General features: G+C 69.2%; 2 protein-coding genes across 2 annotated transcripts; both read left to right on the top strand.

Moving 5' to 3' along the window:
- Positions 1 to 213: 213 nt before the first annotated feature.
- Positions 214 to 8,882, top strand: LIMK1 (LIM domain kinase 1). Its single transcript, XM_038165754.2, has 16 exons — positions 214 to 401; positions 2,863 to 2,959; positions 4,227 to 4,365; positions 4,503 to 4,612; positions 4,702 to 4,908; positions 5,387 to 5,492; positions 5,583 to 5,767; positions 5,860 to 6,043; positions 6,240 to 6,326; positions 6,560 to 6,691; positions 6,782 to 6,841; positions 6,949 to 7,014; positions 7,116 to 7,272; positions 7,379 to 7,434; positions 7,521 to 7,678; positions 7,795 to 8,882. Exons 1-16 carry the CDS (start codon positions 344 to 346, stop codon positions 7,979 to 7,981), a joined length of 1,989 nt encoding a protein of 662 aa, XP_038021682.1. The 5' UTR covers positions 214 to 343; the 3' UTR covers positions 7,982 to 8,882.
- Positions 8,883 to 9,016: 134 nt separating this feature from the next.
- On the top strand, positions 9,017 to 12,805 carry LOC139999164 (uncharacterized). Its single transcript, XM_072026186.1, has 2 exons — positions 9,017 to 11,503; positions 11,733 to 12,805. The coding sequence occupies exons 1-2, from the start codon at positions 10,117 to 10,119 to the stop codon at positions 11,807 to 11,809; spliced, it is 1,464 nt and encodes a 487-aa protein (XP_071882287.1). The 5' UTR covers positions 9,017 to 10,116; the 3' UTR covers positions 11,810 to 12,805.
- The last annotated feature ends 705 nt before the right edge of the window (positions 12,806 to 13,510 follow it).

The raw sequence follows: 13,510 nt of genomic DNA, 5'->3' as shown, positions 1-13,510 counted from the left end.
CCCCAGGCACCAGGGGACGCCCGTGCCCAGCTCCACGGGGGCACCGCGGGACACCCCCTGCCCGCCTCGGACACCCGCGGACGCCCCCCCGGGCTCACGGCGACCCCCGCCACCCCCCGCATCCCCGCCCCCATCCCCGCCCCCTCCCCAGGCCCCTCCCCTCCCCGCCCCCGCGCCGGCGCCCTGCGCCCCCCGGCCCGTCCCCTGCCGCCGGTGCCGCCGGAGCCGCAGCCGCAGCCGGAGCCGCAGCGGCGGGGCCGGGAGCGGGAGCGGGGCCGCGGGGCCGGGGCGCGGTGCGGCGGGGCCGGGCCGGGCCTGGCGCGGCGCCGTGCGGCGGGGCCGCATGAGGTTGATGCTGCTGTGCTGCACCTGGAGGGACGAGCCCATGGGGGAGGAGGAAGGTGCGTGACCCCCGGCCCCGCCTGACTCAGCGCTTCCGCCGGCCCCCGCCGCCCCCCCCCCGGCTCCGCGCTGCCCCCCCCACGGCCTCCCCGCGGCCCCCATCCGGCCCGCGGCCCCCCGCGCTCCCGCATCGCCCCCTCCCCATCCTCCTGCCGCCCCCCCCCCCCCACGTCTCCCCGGTCACCCCCGCGCCCCCCCCCGCGCCCCCCCCCCGGTGTCTCCCCGAAATCTTCCCCCGCGTGCCCCGTGCAGCCCGCACCCCTCCTGCACCCCGGCGTCGTCCCCTTCATTCCCCACCGCAGCCCTACGCCTGCAGCCCCGGCTGCCCCCAGACGTTCTCCCTGCACCCCGATCTCTTCCCCTGCACCCCCATGCAGGCTGCACCCCCACATCTCCCCCTGCATCCCCCCCACACCCCCAATCCACAATCCAGCCTGTGTCCCTCCAGCATCCCTACATCCTGCATGCACCCCGTATCTAGTCTGTGCTCCCCTGCACCCCCACATCCCCCTAATGCACCCCCATATCTTCCCCTGCACCCCCACATCTCTCTACTGCACCCCCACATCTCCCCCTGTACCCCCACATCCCCCAATGCACCCCCTGCACCCCCATATCTCCCCCTGTACCCCCACATCCCCTACTGCACCCCTACCCAGCCTGCACCCCCATCAGCCCCCTCCAGCCTGACTCCCCCCTGCACCCCTGTGACCCCTGCCCCCCCAGCTCACCCCTCATCCCCCACCCAGCCTGCATCCTCCCCTGCACCCCGACATCCCGGCTGCGCCTCACATCCACTCTGGACCCCTTGGACTCCTTGCATCAAACCCACTCTCCCGGTGCCTCTGCAGCCCCCCCCGTCCTGCACCTTCCTGCCCTGAGCCCCGCACCCCCCAGTGCGCCCCATGCCACCCTGCGGGCCCCCATCCTCCCCTGTCCCTGTGCCCTGTTCCATTCTGCACCCTTCCCCTGCATCCCTTCCAGTGCCGTCATCTTCCTCATCGCCCTTTGCATCCTTGCGTGCATCCTGTGATGCTCCTGCACCCTGGCTGCCCCGTGCCCCAGCACCCTCTGCACACCCCCTGCATCCTCCTGCACCCATCCTGCGCCCCTGGTGCCCCTGCAGGCAGCCCGCTCCCTGTCCTGCAGCCCCACGCTGCTCCTGCGCCCCTCTGCATCCCTGCGTGTGCCTGCATCCCCCAGCACCCATCCTGCACGCCTGTATCCCTGCACGTAACTTGGATCCGCTGCACCCCTTCTATCCTGCACCCCTTCAGCTCCTTCCACACCCCCTTCACCCCCCCCCACCTCCCTCTCTGCACCCACCCAGCACCCCGTCTTCCCCATTACATCCTCCAGCACCCATCCTGCATCCCTCTGTATCCCTGCAAGCATCTTCTGTTCCTCGCATCCTGCAGCCCTTCGTTCTTTTGTAGACTCCCCTTGTCCCCCCCCTTCATCCCCTCCTGCACCCATCCAGCACACCTTTGCCCCCTCTCCCCCCCTGCACGCCTCATTCACCCCTTCATCCCCCTGGCACCATCCTGCACCCCAGCGTGTGCCCCCCAGATCCCTCCCCACCCATGCCCCCCTGCCTGCCCACCACAAGCACTCAGGCATCCCCTCTGTCCCCGCTCCGTGCACCCCAAACATCTGTCCTGCAGCTGCGACCTGCTGGGCCCCCCAGTCTCCCCACATCCCCCTGACCACTGGGCACCCCGACATCCCCCACACCCACATCACCCCACCCCTTCCTCCCTGCACCCCTCTGCTGCCCAAAGCCTCCCCCATCCCCTTGCACCAGGCACCCCCGCACCCCCTGCGTCCCCATCCCACCCAGTGTCCCTTGTGAGGACCCCCACACGCCCCCTGCACCCTCCCACCCCAGGGTCACCCCTCCTGCCCCTCTGGCATCCCCCGCCTGCCCCACATTCCCTCCCCGACTCCTGCTCCTCTCTGTCCCCCTTCTCCGTTGCCCTGTGCCCCTCCATGTCCCTGATGCCCTGCCAGCCCCATGGGGCCTGTGTCCCGATGTCCCCCTGTGTCCCCTGCACCACCAGCCCCTGGAGCCACCCAGCACCCCGGGGACGTGCACTGCTCCCCTTGGCACTGCCTCTGGGGGGACCAGGGGGCAGCGTCCCAGCCAGCCCTCTGCCGAGGGGACGGGGACTCTGGCCACGTCCTGGTGGCAGAGGTCAACCCCTGCCCCGTGCTCAGCCCTGTCCCCACATCCCCCCATGCTGGGGACACGAGCGCAGTGACCTTGTCCCCGTTCCGAAGCCCGGGGATCGATGGATCCATCGATTGGGAGCTGGGGGTGGCTTCGGTCCCTGCGGGCACAGGGGGGTGGCGCAGGCGGCCGGAGCTGCGAGCCTGTGGCGTGGCCGTGCCCGGGCTGGGGAGGGCGGCCGGGTGACAGTGGCCGGGTGACAGCAGCCGGGTGACAGCCCTGTCCCCCAGGGACCGACCTGCCGGTGTGTGCGAGCTGCGGGCAGGGCATCTACGACGGGCAGTACCTGCAGGCGCTGAACGCCGACTGGCACGCCGACTGCTTCAGGTGGGACCCGCGGGGGGGGCACCGAGGTGACAGCGGGCGGCGGGGGCTCTGCCCCCCGTGCGGCGTCCCGCGGGGTCCCGGCCCGGCTTCCTGCCCCCCCCCCCTTCCCTCCCGGGGGGTGCGGAGGGGCCGCGGGCTGATGTCACCGCCACCGGCCCTCCCCGCTTCCTCTTTGTCGCGCCCTCCCCGAGCCTCGAGCAGCGGGAGGCGACGGGAGGAGGCCGGGCCGGGGGGGGGCGGCTCGGGCCGGGGGGGGCTCGGTGTGGCCGTGCCGGGCCGGGCTGTGCCGTGCCGCCCGGTGCCGCCCGGTGCCGCCCGGTGCCGAGGATGCTGGCGGCGGTGCTGAGGAAGAGCCGGGCGCTGAGCGCCGGAGCCAAGTAAGGGGGGGGTGGGAGGGGGGGGGCGGGATGGGACCCGCGCTCCTCTGCAGCCCCGGGGGGCTCCTGACCCCCCCCCCCCCATGCTCGCACCCCGCACCCCGAGGCTGTGGCGGACACACGGACAGAGGGACAGACCCGCGGCCACCAGCCCCAGCGCAACCCGCGCTGCGGGGGCTGCAGCTGGATCCGGCCCCCCCCGCGCCCCGGGGCAGGCGGGTTTCCGGCAGCCTGCGGCCTCCCCCCGCGGCCCCGCGGCCTAACGGGGGGGGGACGGGACGGGACGGGACGGGACTGGCGGCGAGGGGAAACGGGGGCTGCGGGGCGGCGGCGTTTGTGCCCCCCCCCCCCCGTGACACCCAGCGGCCGCCCCGTCGGGGCTCAGCGGGCGGCGGCAGCGGGGGGGTTAAAGGGGCGGGGCCGGCGCGGAGTCCTCGCGCGGTGACGTCATGGGGTGGGGAAATTCCGCGCCGTGACGTCACACCGCGCTGCTGCTGCTCCTGGCCCCGGGGGGGGGCACTGCGGCATCGCCCCCCCCGCACCCCCCCCCCCAGCAACCCCCCGGCACCGCCCCCCCCCAGCCCCGCAGCCCCCGTCCTGCTGGCCCCATCCCATCCGAGCTTGGATTTTGGGGACCCCCCCTTTTGGCTGCCCCCCCTCCCCCCCCCCCCGCGTCCCATAAATAGCGGGGGCGGCCGCGTCCTGAGTCACGTCGGGGCCGTGACCGTCAGCAGGGCCCGCGGGACCCCGCTGGCACCGGGTGGGTGGCAGACAGACAGGCGGACACACGGACACACGGGCACAGCCTGCGCTGGCAGCCAGGGGAAGGGGCTCTCCGTGGGGCTGTCACCCCGCCGTGTCCCCATGCGCCCCCCCGGTCCCCACCACAGGTGCTGCGAGTGCGGGGCGTCGCTGTCCCACCAGTACTACGAGAAGGATGGGCGGCTGTACTGCAAGAAGGATTACTGGGCGCGCTTCGGGGAGCTGTGCCACGGCTGCGCCGAGCAGATCACCAAGGGGCTCGTCATGGTAAGGCTGCGGGGACGCTCGCCCACGGCGCTCTCTCCGCGTGGGTCCTCGCGGCCACCCCGGAGTTCCCCATTGCGCGGGGAGGAGGCCGGGGGTGGCACCCGAGGGTGCCTCGTGCTGACGGAGCCCGCCTGCAGGTGGCCGGGGAGCAGAAGTACCACCCCGAGTGCTTCAGCTGCCTCAACTGCCACACGTTCATCGGGGACGGGGACACTTACGCGCTGGTGGAGCGCTCCAAGCTGTACTGGTAGGTAGCAGCCGCGGCGGGCAGGGCTGGCGGGTCCCCGTGTGCGTGTGTCCCCCCCCATGCCCACCCCTCTCCTCTCGGCCCCGCAGCGGGCACTGCTATTACCAGATGGTGGTGACGCCAGTCATCGAGCAGATCCTGCCCGACTCGCCGGGCTCCCGCATCCCGCACACCGTCACCCTCGTCTCCATCCCCGCCTGCTCCGACGGCAAGCGTGGCTTCTCCGTCTCCATCGACCAGCACTGTGGCACCCAGGGCTGCGGCGCCGAGCATTCGCGCACCGTCCGTGTCCGAGAGTGCGTAGCCCCGTCACCGCGTCACCCCCTTGCTCCTGGGGGTCGGGTCCCTTCAGCCGGTGGGAGCTGCCCGCTGCAGGGCCTTGTTGGCGTGGGAGAGTGAAGGATAGATGTGACTGTGGGGTCCTGTCTGTGGTGGCATGTCCCTGTCAGCTGGGGTGGCTTGTGGACGCTGTGCCAGCGTGTCCCCAGCCATCAGGGCGGTGTGGGGCGCTGTGCTGGTGTTCGCCCATCGGCCAGCAGGGCTGTGGGTGCTACACCACCGTGTCCCCATGTGCTCGAGGTGACCTGGGGATACCATGTCAGTGTGTCCCCCTTGGGGTGACCTGTGGGTAACATGTCAGAGTGTCCCCATGTGCTCAGGGTGACCTGTGGGCACCGTGCCACAAGGGGTGACCAACAGGGCCGCTCAGTGTGTCCCCAGCCAGCAGGGACACAGCCACAGGGGCTGACCTCCTGCCGCATGCTGGCCCTGCAGGGTGGACCCGGACTGCATCAGCCCTGACATGAAGAACTCCATCCACGTGGGTGACCGCATCCTGGAGATCAACGGCACGCCCATCGGCCACGTGCCACTGGACGAGGTACGCTGCCCCCGCACCCCCCAGCTCGGCCATCCCTCGGGGTGCCCCCATGCCGCCCCCGTGCCACCCCTGTGTCCTCTGCGCCCCCAGATTGACCTGCTGATCCAGGAGACCAGCCGCCTGCTCCAGCTGACCATCGAGCATGACCCCCACGAGCCCCTGGCCCGCGAGTCGGCGCTGGCGTGCAGCCCCCTCCCCGACCTGCGCAGCCCCCTGCGCTCCCCGGCCCCCACGCCCTGCGGGGAGCTCGGTGCCATGCGCCAGCGCACCGTCATGTAAGGCCGCCGCGCGTCCCCATCCCGTGATCCATCCCCGGCCGTGCTGACACCAGGGTGACCCCGCGTCCGTCCGTCCGTCTGTCCCGCAGGAGGAGCTGCAGCACAGACAAGTCGCCGGGCTCCAGCTCGGTGGGCTCGCCCGCCTCCCAGCGCAAGGACATCGGCCGCTCCGAGTCGCTGCGTGTCGTCTCCCGCGCCCACCGCATCTTCCGCCCCTCCGACCTGATCCACGGCGAGGTGCTGGGCAAGGGCTGCTTCGGCCAGGCCATCAAGGTGTGTCACCAACGGGGGGACACCGGCGGCACCGTTCCCAAGCAGAGAGCCCCTGCTGGCTGTGGGCAGCCACTGGTGTCATGAGCTTGGTGGTCTCATCTCCCCCGGCCCTGCTGTGTGGGGAGGAGGTGGGCGATGTGTCCTGGGGGTGTCCCCGGAGGTGGGAGCCAGCGACTCAGCGCCTGCCCTCTGCCAGGTGACGCACAGGGAGACGGGCGAGGTGATGGTCATGAAGGAGCTGATCCGCTTCGACGAGGAGACGCAGAGGACCTTCCTCAAAGAGGTGAGCGGCACGCGGCTCCCTGGGCTGGGGGGACAAGGGATGGGGCTGTCCTTCCCCGTGCTGGTGTGGTGCATCCCACAGGGGTGGTGCTGCGACAGGGCTGGGAGGGGGTGTGGGGATGGCCTGGCAGCTCCATGCCCGTTCAATCCAGGGCAAATAGCGCAGGGTCTGCCTGGGGAGCACTGGGGTGTCCCGGGGGGGTGTGGTGTGCCTGACGGGTGCCGCACCCCCAGGTGAAGGTGATGCGCTGCCTGGAGCACCCCAACGTGCTGAAGTTCATCGGGGTGCTCTACAAGGAGAAGAGGCTCAACTTCATCACCGAGTACATCAAGGGGGGCACCTTGCGGGGCCTCATCAAGAGCATGGTGAGTGCCGGGGGGAGCAGGTCAGGGGGCAGCTTGACGCCCCCACCCCGCGGCAGGGCAGGACCCCTCCCCATTTCCCTCTCCCCACAGGACAGCCACTACCCCTGGAGCCAGCGGGTCAGCTTCGCCAAGGACATCGCTGCTGGCATGGTGAGCAGCCCCTGGGGACGGTGCCGCTGAAGGGGTGGCTCCGTGGGCTGGGTGCATGTGGGGGTCGAGTGCTCCCCCCACCTGTCCTCATCCCGTCCTTCCCCCAGGCCTACCTCCACTCCATGAACATCATCCACCGCGACCTCAACTCCCACAACTGCCTGGTGCGCGAGGTAAGGCTCGCCGTGCCTGTGCCACCAGCCCGGCCCAGGGGCTCGGCCCTGGGTGGCCCCATGGGGCTGGCCCCACGCCTCACCCCCCTCCCTCCACCCAGAACAAGAGCGTGGTGGTGGCCGATTTCGGGCTGGCACGGCTCATGGTGGATGAGAAGAACCAGCCCGAGCATCTCAAGAACCTGAAGAAGCCGGACCGCAAGAAGCGCTACACGGTGGTGGGCAACCCGTACTGGATGGCTCCTGAGATGATCAACGGTGAGCGGTGCGGGGGGCACGGGGACAGCTGGGGCTCGTCCCCAGGAAGGGGACACCTGGGGACAGACAGGACACGCAGTGTGACCTGACCCGTCCATCCCTTCAGGGAGGAGCTATGATGAGAAGGTGGACATCTTCTCCTTTGGCATCGTCCTCTGCGAGGTGAGTGCTGCTGCCCCCGTGCTGTCCCCAGTGCCACCACGCCGTCCCCGCTGGTGCCCATCTCTCCTCCCTCGCTCCCTCCCCAGATCATCGGCCGGGTCAGCGCCGACCCCGACTACCTGCCCCGCACCACTGACTTCGGCCTCAACGTCCGGGGCTTCCTGGACCGCTACTGCCCCCCTGCCTGCCCCCCCAGCTTCTTCCCCATCGCTGTCTGCTGCTGCGACCTGGACCCCGAGAAGCGGTGAGTGCTGGTGCCCTGAGACCCCTAGCTCGGGGACATCGGGGTGCTTGTGTGGCTGGGGGGGCTGCCGGCACGGGGGGTGGCACACCACGTGCCACATGTCCCTCTCTCCTCAGGCCGTCCTTTGGCAAGCTGGAGCAGTGGCTGGAAACCCTGCGCATGCACCTGGACATCCACCTGCCGCTGAGCTCGCAGCTGGAGCAGCTCACCCGAGCCTTTTGGGAAACACACCGGAGGGGCGAGGGGGGGCTGCCCCCCCACCCTGAGCTCCCCGACAGAGCCCCCCACCTGCACCCCGTCTAAGCTGCTGAGATGGGAGCCGCAGCCAGCATCTCCTCTGGCCCGGGGCCGGCCCCGGAGCCACCCTCGTGTCCCCTGTGCTCGCGCCCCGTCCCTGGGAGCTGGCTCTCCCCGGGCAGCACAGCCTGCACGGCCCCCCGTACATAGCCCTGGCCCCCCAGGAGCGAGGGGCGGGGGGGACATCCCCCCCTCCGCTCACTTGGTGACCACACGGCCCCCCGCTTTGCACGCCCGGGGGCTCCCCTGTCCCACACCCGCGTCCTCGCGGAGGTGCCTTGGGTTTCCGTGAACTTGCACTGCAACACAGTAGGGGCGTCCCCGTTCCTCCATGAGTGGGGGGGGGCACGGTCCCTGTCCCCCCCCCACCTCCCCACCGTTGGGCATCCTCATAGCGATGCCCCGGCTGTCCCCACTGACGCTGCTCCCGCCCCGTCCCTGCGGGCACAGCGAGCGGTACCTGCGGCGTGGGGACGGGCACGCAGCGCTCCCCACGTCCCCACAGCGCTCTCCCCGTCCCTGCCGCCTGCGCTGTGCCGTGACCACCACCACGTCCCCGGGGGGCTCCTGGGCTGAGCCAGGTCTCTGTGCGCCCGTGGGCGCGGGGACGTCTCGATCCCCTCGAGGGCCAACACGAGGGGGCCGCTCCGTGCGGTGCTTTTCATGCTCTTTATTCAGGTTCATTTTCTGTAAGATATTTAAAGAGAAGAGTTTGTATTATTTTTTCATACGACGTAGTTTGCCATTTGTCACTGCCTCAGTTCTGCTTTACCGAAGGATGAAACTGTGAAGCCTCTCCGCGCACTTTGCCCGGGAAGTCAAACGCGACGTCCTCTCCGGAGGCGGGAAGGGAACTCAAACTGTGATGTACCCCGGCCCTCGGTCAATAAATCCTTCCCCGCTCGCTGCCCGGCCTGCTTGGGACTCGCTCGCTTGCACAGGGGCTGCCCCTGCCAGGGGGGGCCCTCCTCCTGCCCCCCAGGACCCCTGAGCCGTGTTTCCCTGCCCCCCTGCCCCAGGGCTGGCCATGCGCTGCCCCTGCTCTCCCCAGTGCTGAGCTCCACGAGCAGCGCGAGGCGAGGTGGCCACACGTGGTCCAGCGCAGGCAGTGGTGGCCCTGTGTGTCCCCGCATCCTCGCTGCCTTCCCAGCCCAGCTTTCGGTTGGCTTTGGCGTGTGTCCAGGGCAGTGACGGCTGCTTCCGTGTCACTGCCTCAGCCACACTCGGCTTCCCGAAGGCTTCTCCTTATCTGCGGGCACCAGCTGGAGAAACATCCCCGAGGGCCACCATCATCAAACCAGGGTGTGCCAGAACCGCCTGAGGGGACAAGGGCAGGCTACAGTGTGGGCATGGGGCCACATCCTGCCTGGGGGAAGGAGAGGAGGTGGCATCTCATCCTTGGGGATCTTCAAAAGCCACCTGGAGGTGGTCCTGGGCACCCTGCCATGGGTGGCCCTACAGGAGCAGGGGCTGGAACAAATGACATCCCCAGGTCCCTGCCAGCCTCAGCTATCCTGTGGCCGTGGGGTGCAGCCACCCTGGAACAGGTCCCCAGCTACGTGGGCATCCCTGCCCTGGGAGGGTTTCGAGCTTTGGCTGGAGAAGACCTCAACCCCCAGGTTTTGTGTCTGCAAGCAGCATGGAGGGAGATGGAGGGGACGGGGTGGTGACAACGGGGTGGCCCTAGGCAATGCTGCAGCCAGGCAATGAGACTGCACAGCCATAAGGGAAAGGGAATCGGATCCAGGCTGGATCCATGTACATCACAAGGAAAACCTCGTGGTTTATTGCTCCAGTGCTGCCCGGAGTCAGGGCCTTCAGGACCGTGCCAGCAGCCTGTCCCCTCTGCTGTGTCCCTGGCCACTCCTTTGCTAAAGGGGCACCTGGGGGAGTTGGGGGGAGATGGTGGCTGCACCCCATGGAGCAGCCTGAGCGCACCCCCAGCCAGGTCCTGCACCACCCCCGTGCTCTTGTCACCCTGGTGAAGGAACAGGAGCGCCCGGTGCCCTTGGTGACATCACGCTGCGCCGCTTCTCCGCTCCGGGCACAGGACACCATCGCCGCGGGCAGCCGGGCTCGTGCGTGCCATCCTCCCCGGGGACCGATCTCAGCCAAGCCGCGGCCGTGCCCTGCGCAGCCCCATGGCCCCAAACCCTCTGCTGCCACCAGACAGTGACACCCCGCGGGACCCCTCGGCTGCTGCCCCCCAGCCTGGCAGCGCCTCCACCCCATCCCCACAGGTCCCCGAGCCCCCCCGCAGCCGCTTGCCCTGCATGGTGATGGAGCTGCGGAGCGGGATGTGCCTGGTGCAGCCGGTGACATCGGGCCGCTTGCTGGTGGCCCTGCAGAGTCCCCTGGGTGCCCGGCGGGTGGGACTAAAAGCGAGGGCCAGCGGCCGGCCGCAGCCTGGACCAGGGCAGGGACAAAGCAGTGGCCACTCGGTCGCCCCCATGACAAGCAACTTGTCCCAGGCAGAGCCACCAGCTGGGGGCTGCCCCCCACGGGACACCCGCGGGGCCCTGGCCCGGCCCCAGCGCTGCCGCAGCAGGGCTGTTCTTAGGGACCAGATGACCCAGACCGAGCCCAGCACGGAGGTTTTGCCACCCCCGTGGGTCGATGTGAAGACCCAGCTGCCCACACCCCCAGCCCCGCAGCGAGCCCCCCGTGCTGCCCACCCCACCAGCAGCTCCCCGTCCCCACCACCGGCACCACCCAGCCCCGCAGCCATCGCCAACACCAAGCCATCCCACAGGGCCCCGCAACAACCCGGGGACAAATCCAGCTACCGGTGCGTGCTGCACCGGGCCTCCCCCGAGCCTGGCACCACGCTGGGCTTCTCACCCCTGGAGCCCCCACCAGCCCAGCCCAGCATGGGGGCCTCAGCCCCGTGGGAGAGCAGGGGGGTGCAGAGAGCAGAGGCCCGTGCCGAGGAGCAGGAGGAGTACCGCTGCGCCCTGCACCTCACGGCCAAGCGGCTGCGGCGAGTGGTGGAGGCGGAGGTGGCCCACGGGGGCTCCTGGCCCATGGCACCCTCCCCGCCGCCACCTCCCAAGAGGGACAAGGGCACCCAGACCACACCCGTGCCCGTGCTCCCACGCCCCACTGAGCACTCCCCCGAGGACACCCATGCCCCTGGTAGGGACCGCCAGGGCCCAGCTGTCCCCCTGCCCCTGCTGCTCGCCAGGGATGTCCCCACTGCCAGGGCTCTGCCCAAGCCTGACCCTGACTCGGCTTGGTGGCCCCTGGTGCACCCGGAGCAGCAGGTGGCCCCGCGCCCCATGTCCCCATTGATGAGGCCGAATGCCACCGAGCTTGGCTCCTTGGGGCTGGGTGCCATCACGGAGGTCACGGCGGGCAGAGGTGGCTCCAGCGAGGATGCGGCTGAGCTGGCACCATGCGGCAGAGCCCCTGCCACCGCCGTCCCACAGGAGGTGATGCCCAAGAGCTTCCCCTCCGGCTGTGACACCAATGATGGGGACGTGGCAGGCAGGGAGCCGGAGGCCTCTGGATTTAGGACCTTCTTCATGGGTGAGTTTGGGCTGAACCTGCTGCGGTTGGAGCGGGAGGGAGTTGTAAATGTGGCAAGAAGGGCCCCAGGAAGGACGTCAAGGATGTCCTCGTCCCCTCCACTCCACCCTGGCCACAGGGATCCAGCCAGGGCACAGCCTGGGGACATCACGGAGGGGACATTGCACGGGGGCAGTGGTCACCAGTGGCAGCTGGAGCTATCACTCACTGCCCTTCCTCTCCATTGCAGATCTGGCCGACGAGAGGCACACCGACCACCTCTGGTCCCTGAAAGGTGAGGCCGGCCCCTTGTGGCAGTTTGTGTAGGGCCTATGTAAACACAGCGCTTCGATCCCAGCTGTATAAGCTCCGGTCCCTCGGCCACCAGGCCTGGGCAGGCAGCAGGCCCCCTCCGCTGCCGTTTGAGCTTCCCCACCACGCTGCTGCCTCCCCTGCCCTGCCCCTCTCTGCAGCAGGGACACACTGACACGCCGTGCCACCCGAACTGTGCCCTGTGCCTGGCCTGGGGGGGGGGTCTGTGGGGAGCTGGGGGAACATGCAAGGAGCCCTAGAAATCCTCAGCCACTACTGATGGAAAAACTTGCTTTTCCTCGCTCTGGCTGTTGTCCTCTGCCTGCTCCGGTGCTGACCCCTCTCTGGCTGCGGCTCCAGACATGGAGGTAAGTGATGGCCTGGCTGAGGTGACACCGGGTGCTGCCAATTCCCCACTGCCACCGCGTCCCCAGGCTGGGGAGGGGAGGGGTCAGCACCATCTGCTGAACACTTTGCAAAGGGTTTTTGGGGGCCGATGGCATGTGATGAAGTGTGGGAAGGCTCAGGGGGTGGCACAGAGCTCACTCCATGCCTGAGCCCCCCGGAGGCCTCCATACCCTGGTCCAGAGGGGCAGCCTGAGGGGCTTGGCACAAGGATGCGGAGATGCCGGGGTGTGGCTTTGGGTGCCTGCGAGACCCTGGTGCAGTGTTTCAGGGACCGCTGGCTGCCTGCAGGGATCCAGCACAGGGGGGGACCCAGGCACTTGGGTGGCACCCCGGGGTGCACAACGCGGCTCATCCTCCTCACGCTGGGAAAAATGAGTTTGCTCCCAGCCTGGAAGTTGCTTGGCTGTCTCAGGGGGTCTTCTGAGGCTGCAAAGTGCCGAGGGCACGTGTCGGCGTCTTTCCAAGGCTGTGTCCTGTGGGAAGCGCTGGGAAGTTTGCTTTGAGCCCTCAGGGATGGCTAGGTGGTGACCCCGGCAGGCATTCCTCTGCCGAGCCTCCATGCTGGCGAGGCCCCAAAAAATGGACCCGTTGCAACCAAAATAGCTAAAAATAGTGGTTCTCACGGAGGATGCTGTGAGCGGCTTCGCAGCCTCTGAACCTGCCAGTGTGAGAGGAGGGGGCTGACCCTGGGGCATGGGCACTCAGCCCTGGCCCCATGGGCTGTGCACGGGTGGGCTGGGGGCAGCTCCCCCTTGGGAAGCCCACCGAGGAGCCAAGGACCCGTCTCGGTGCGGTGCTGGGGGAATGGGAGCAGAGAGGGGGGTGTGGGCGGGGGGGGGCGAGTGGGCAGGCAAGGGGTTAACGGCCCCGCGCCCGCCGGATGCAGCATCCTGGGATGGGCTCTTTCCATCTTGTTTTGGTTTGGAGGAATAAAAGCTTTGGCAGCGCATAGCCTCTTCCCAAAATAACTCAGCCTCCCATGATAATTATAGAGCGCTGGCCCCTGGTCGAGGCTCACTGCAGCTTCCCTTCCCAGCCAGCACCCGGCTGCTGCTGCTGGCCAGGGCGAGGGAGGCCGGGGTGCTCAGGGTGCCTTGGGGACCGCCGGCTTCCCTCCGTGTCACTGCTGCTTCTCCTGGTTCATTCCCCACCAAGAAAAACGCATCTGGCCCAGGTCAGCCAGTGCAGCACCCCTAGGGATGGGGACATCACCACGTCCCAGAGCTGCCCTGCTCTCACGGGGAAAATGCACAGGACAACCCAAAAGGTCCCGTTCCCCGCTGTGATGTGGCTGTGTTGGGCACACTC

Source organism: Anas platyrhynchos, chromosome 20 (genome assembly GCF_047663525.1).
Source record: "Anas platyrhynchos isolate ZD024472 breed Pekin duck chromosome 20, IASCAAS_PekinDuck_T2T, whole genome shotgun sequence".
NCBI classification, from domain to species: domain Eukaryota; kingdom Metazoa; phylum Chordata; class Aves; order Anseriformes; family Anatidae; genus Anas; species Anas platyrhynchos.
This window is presented reverse-complemented; position numbering and strand designations above follow the sequence as displayed.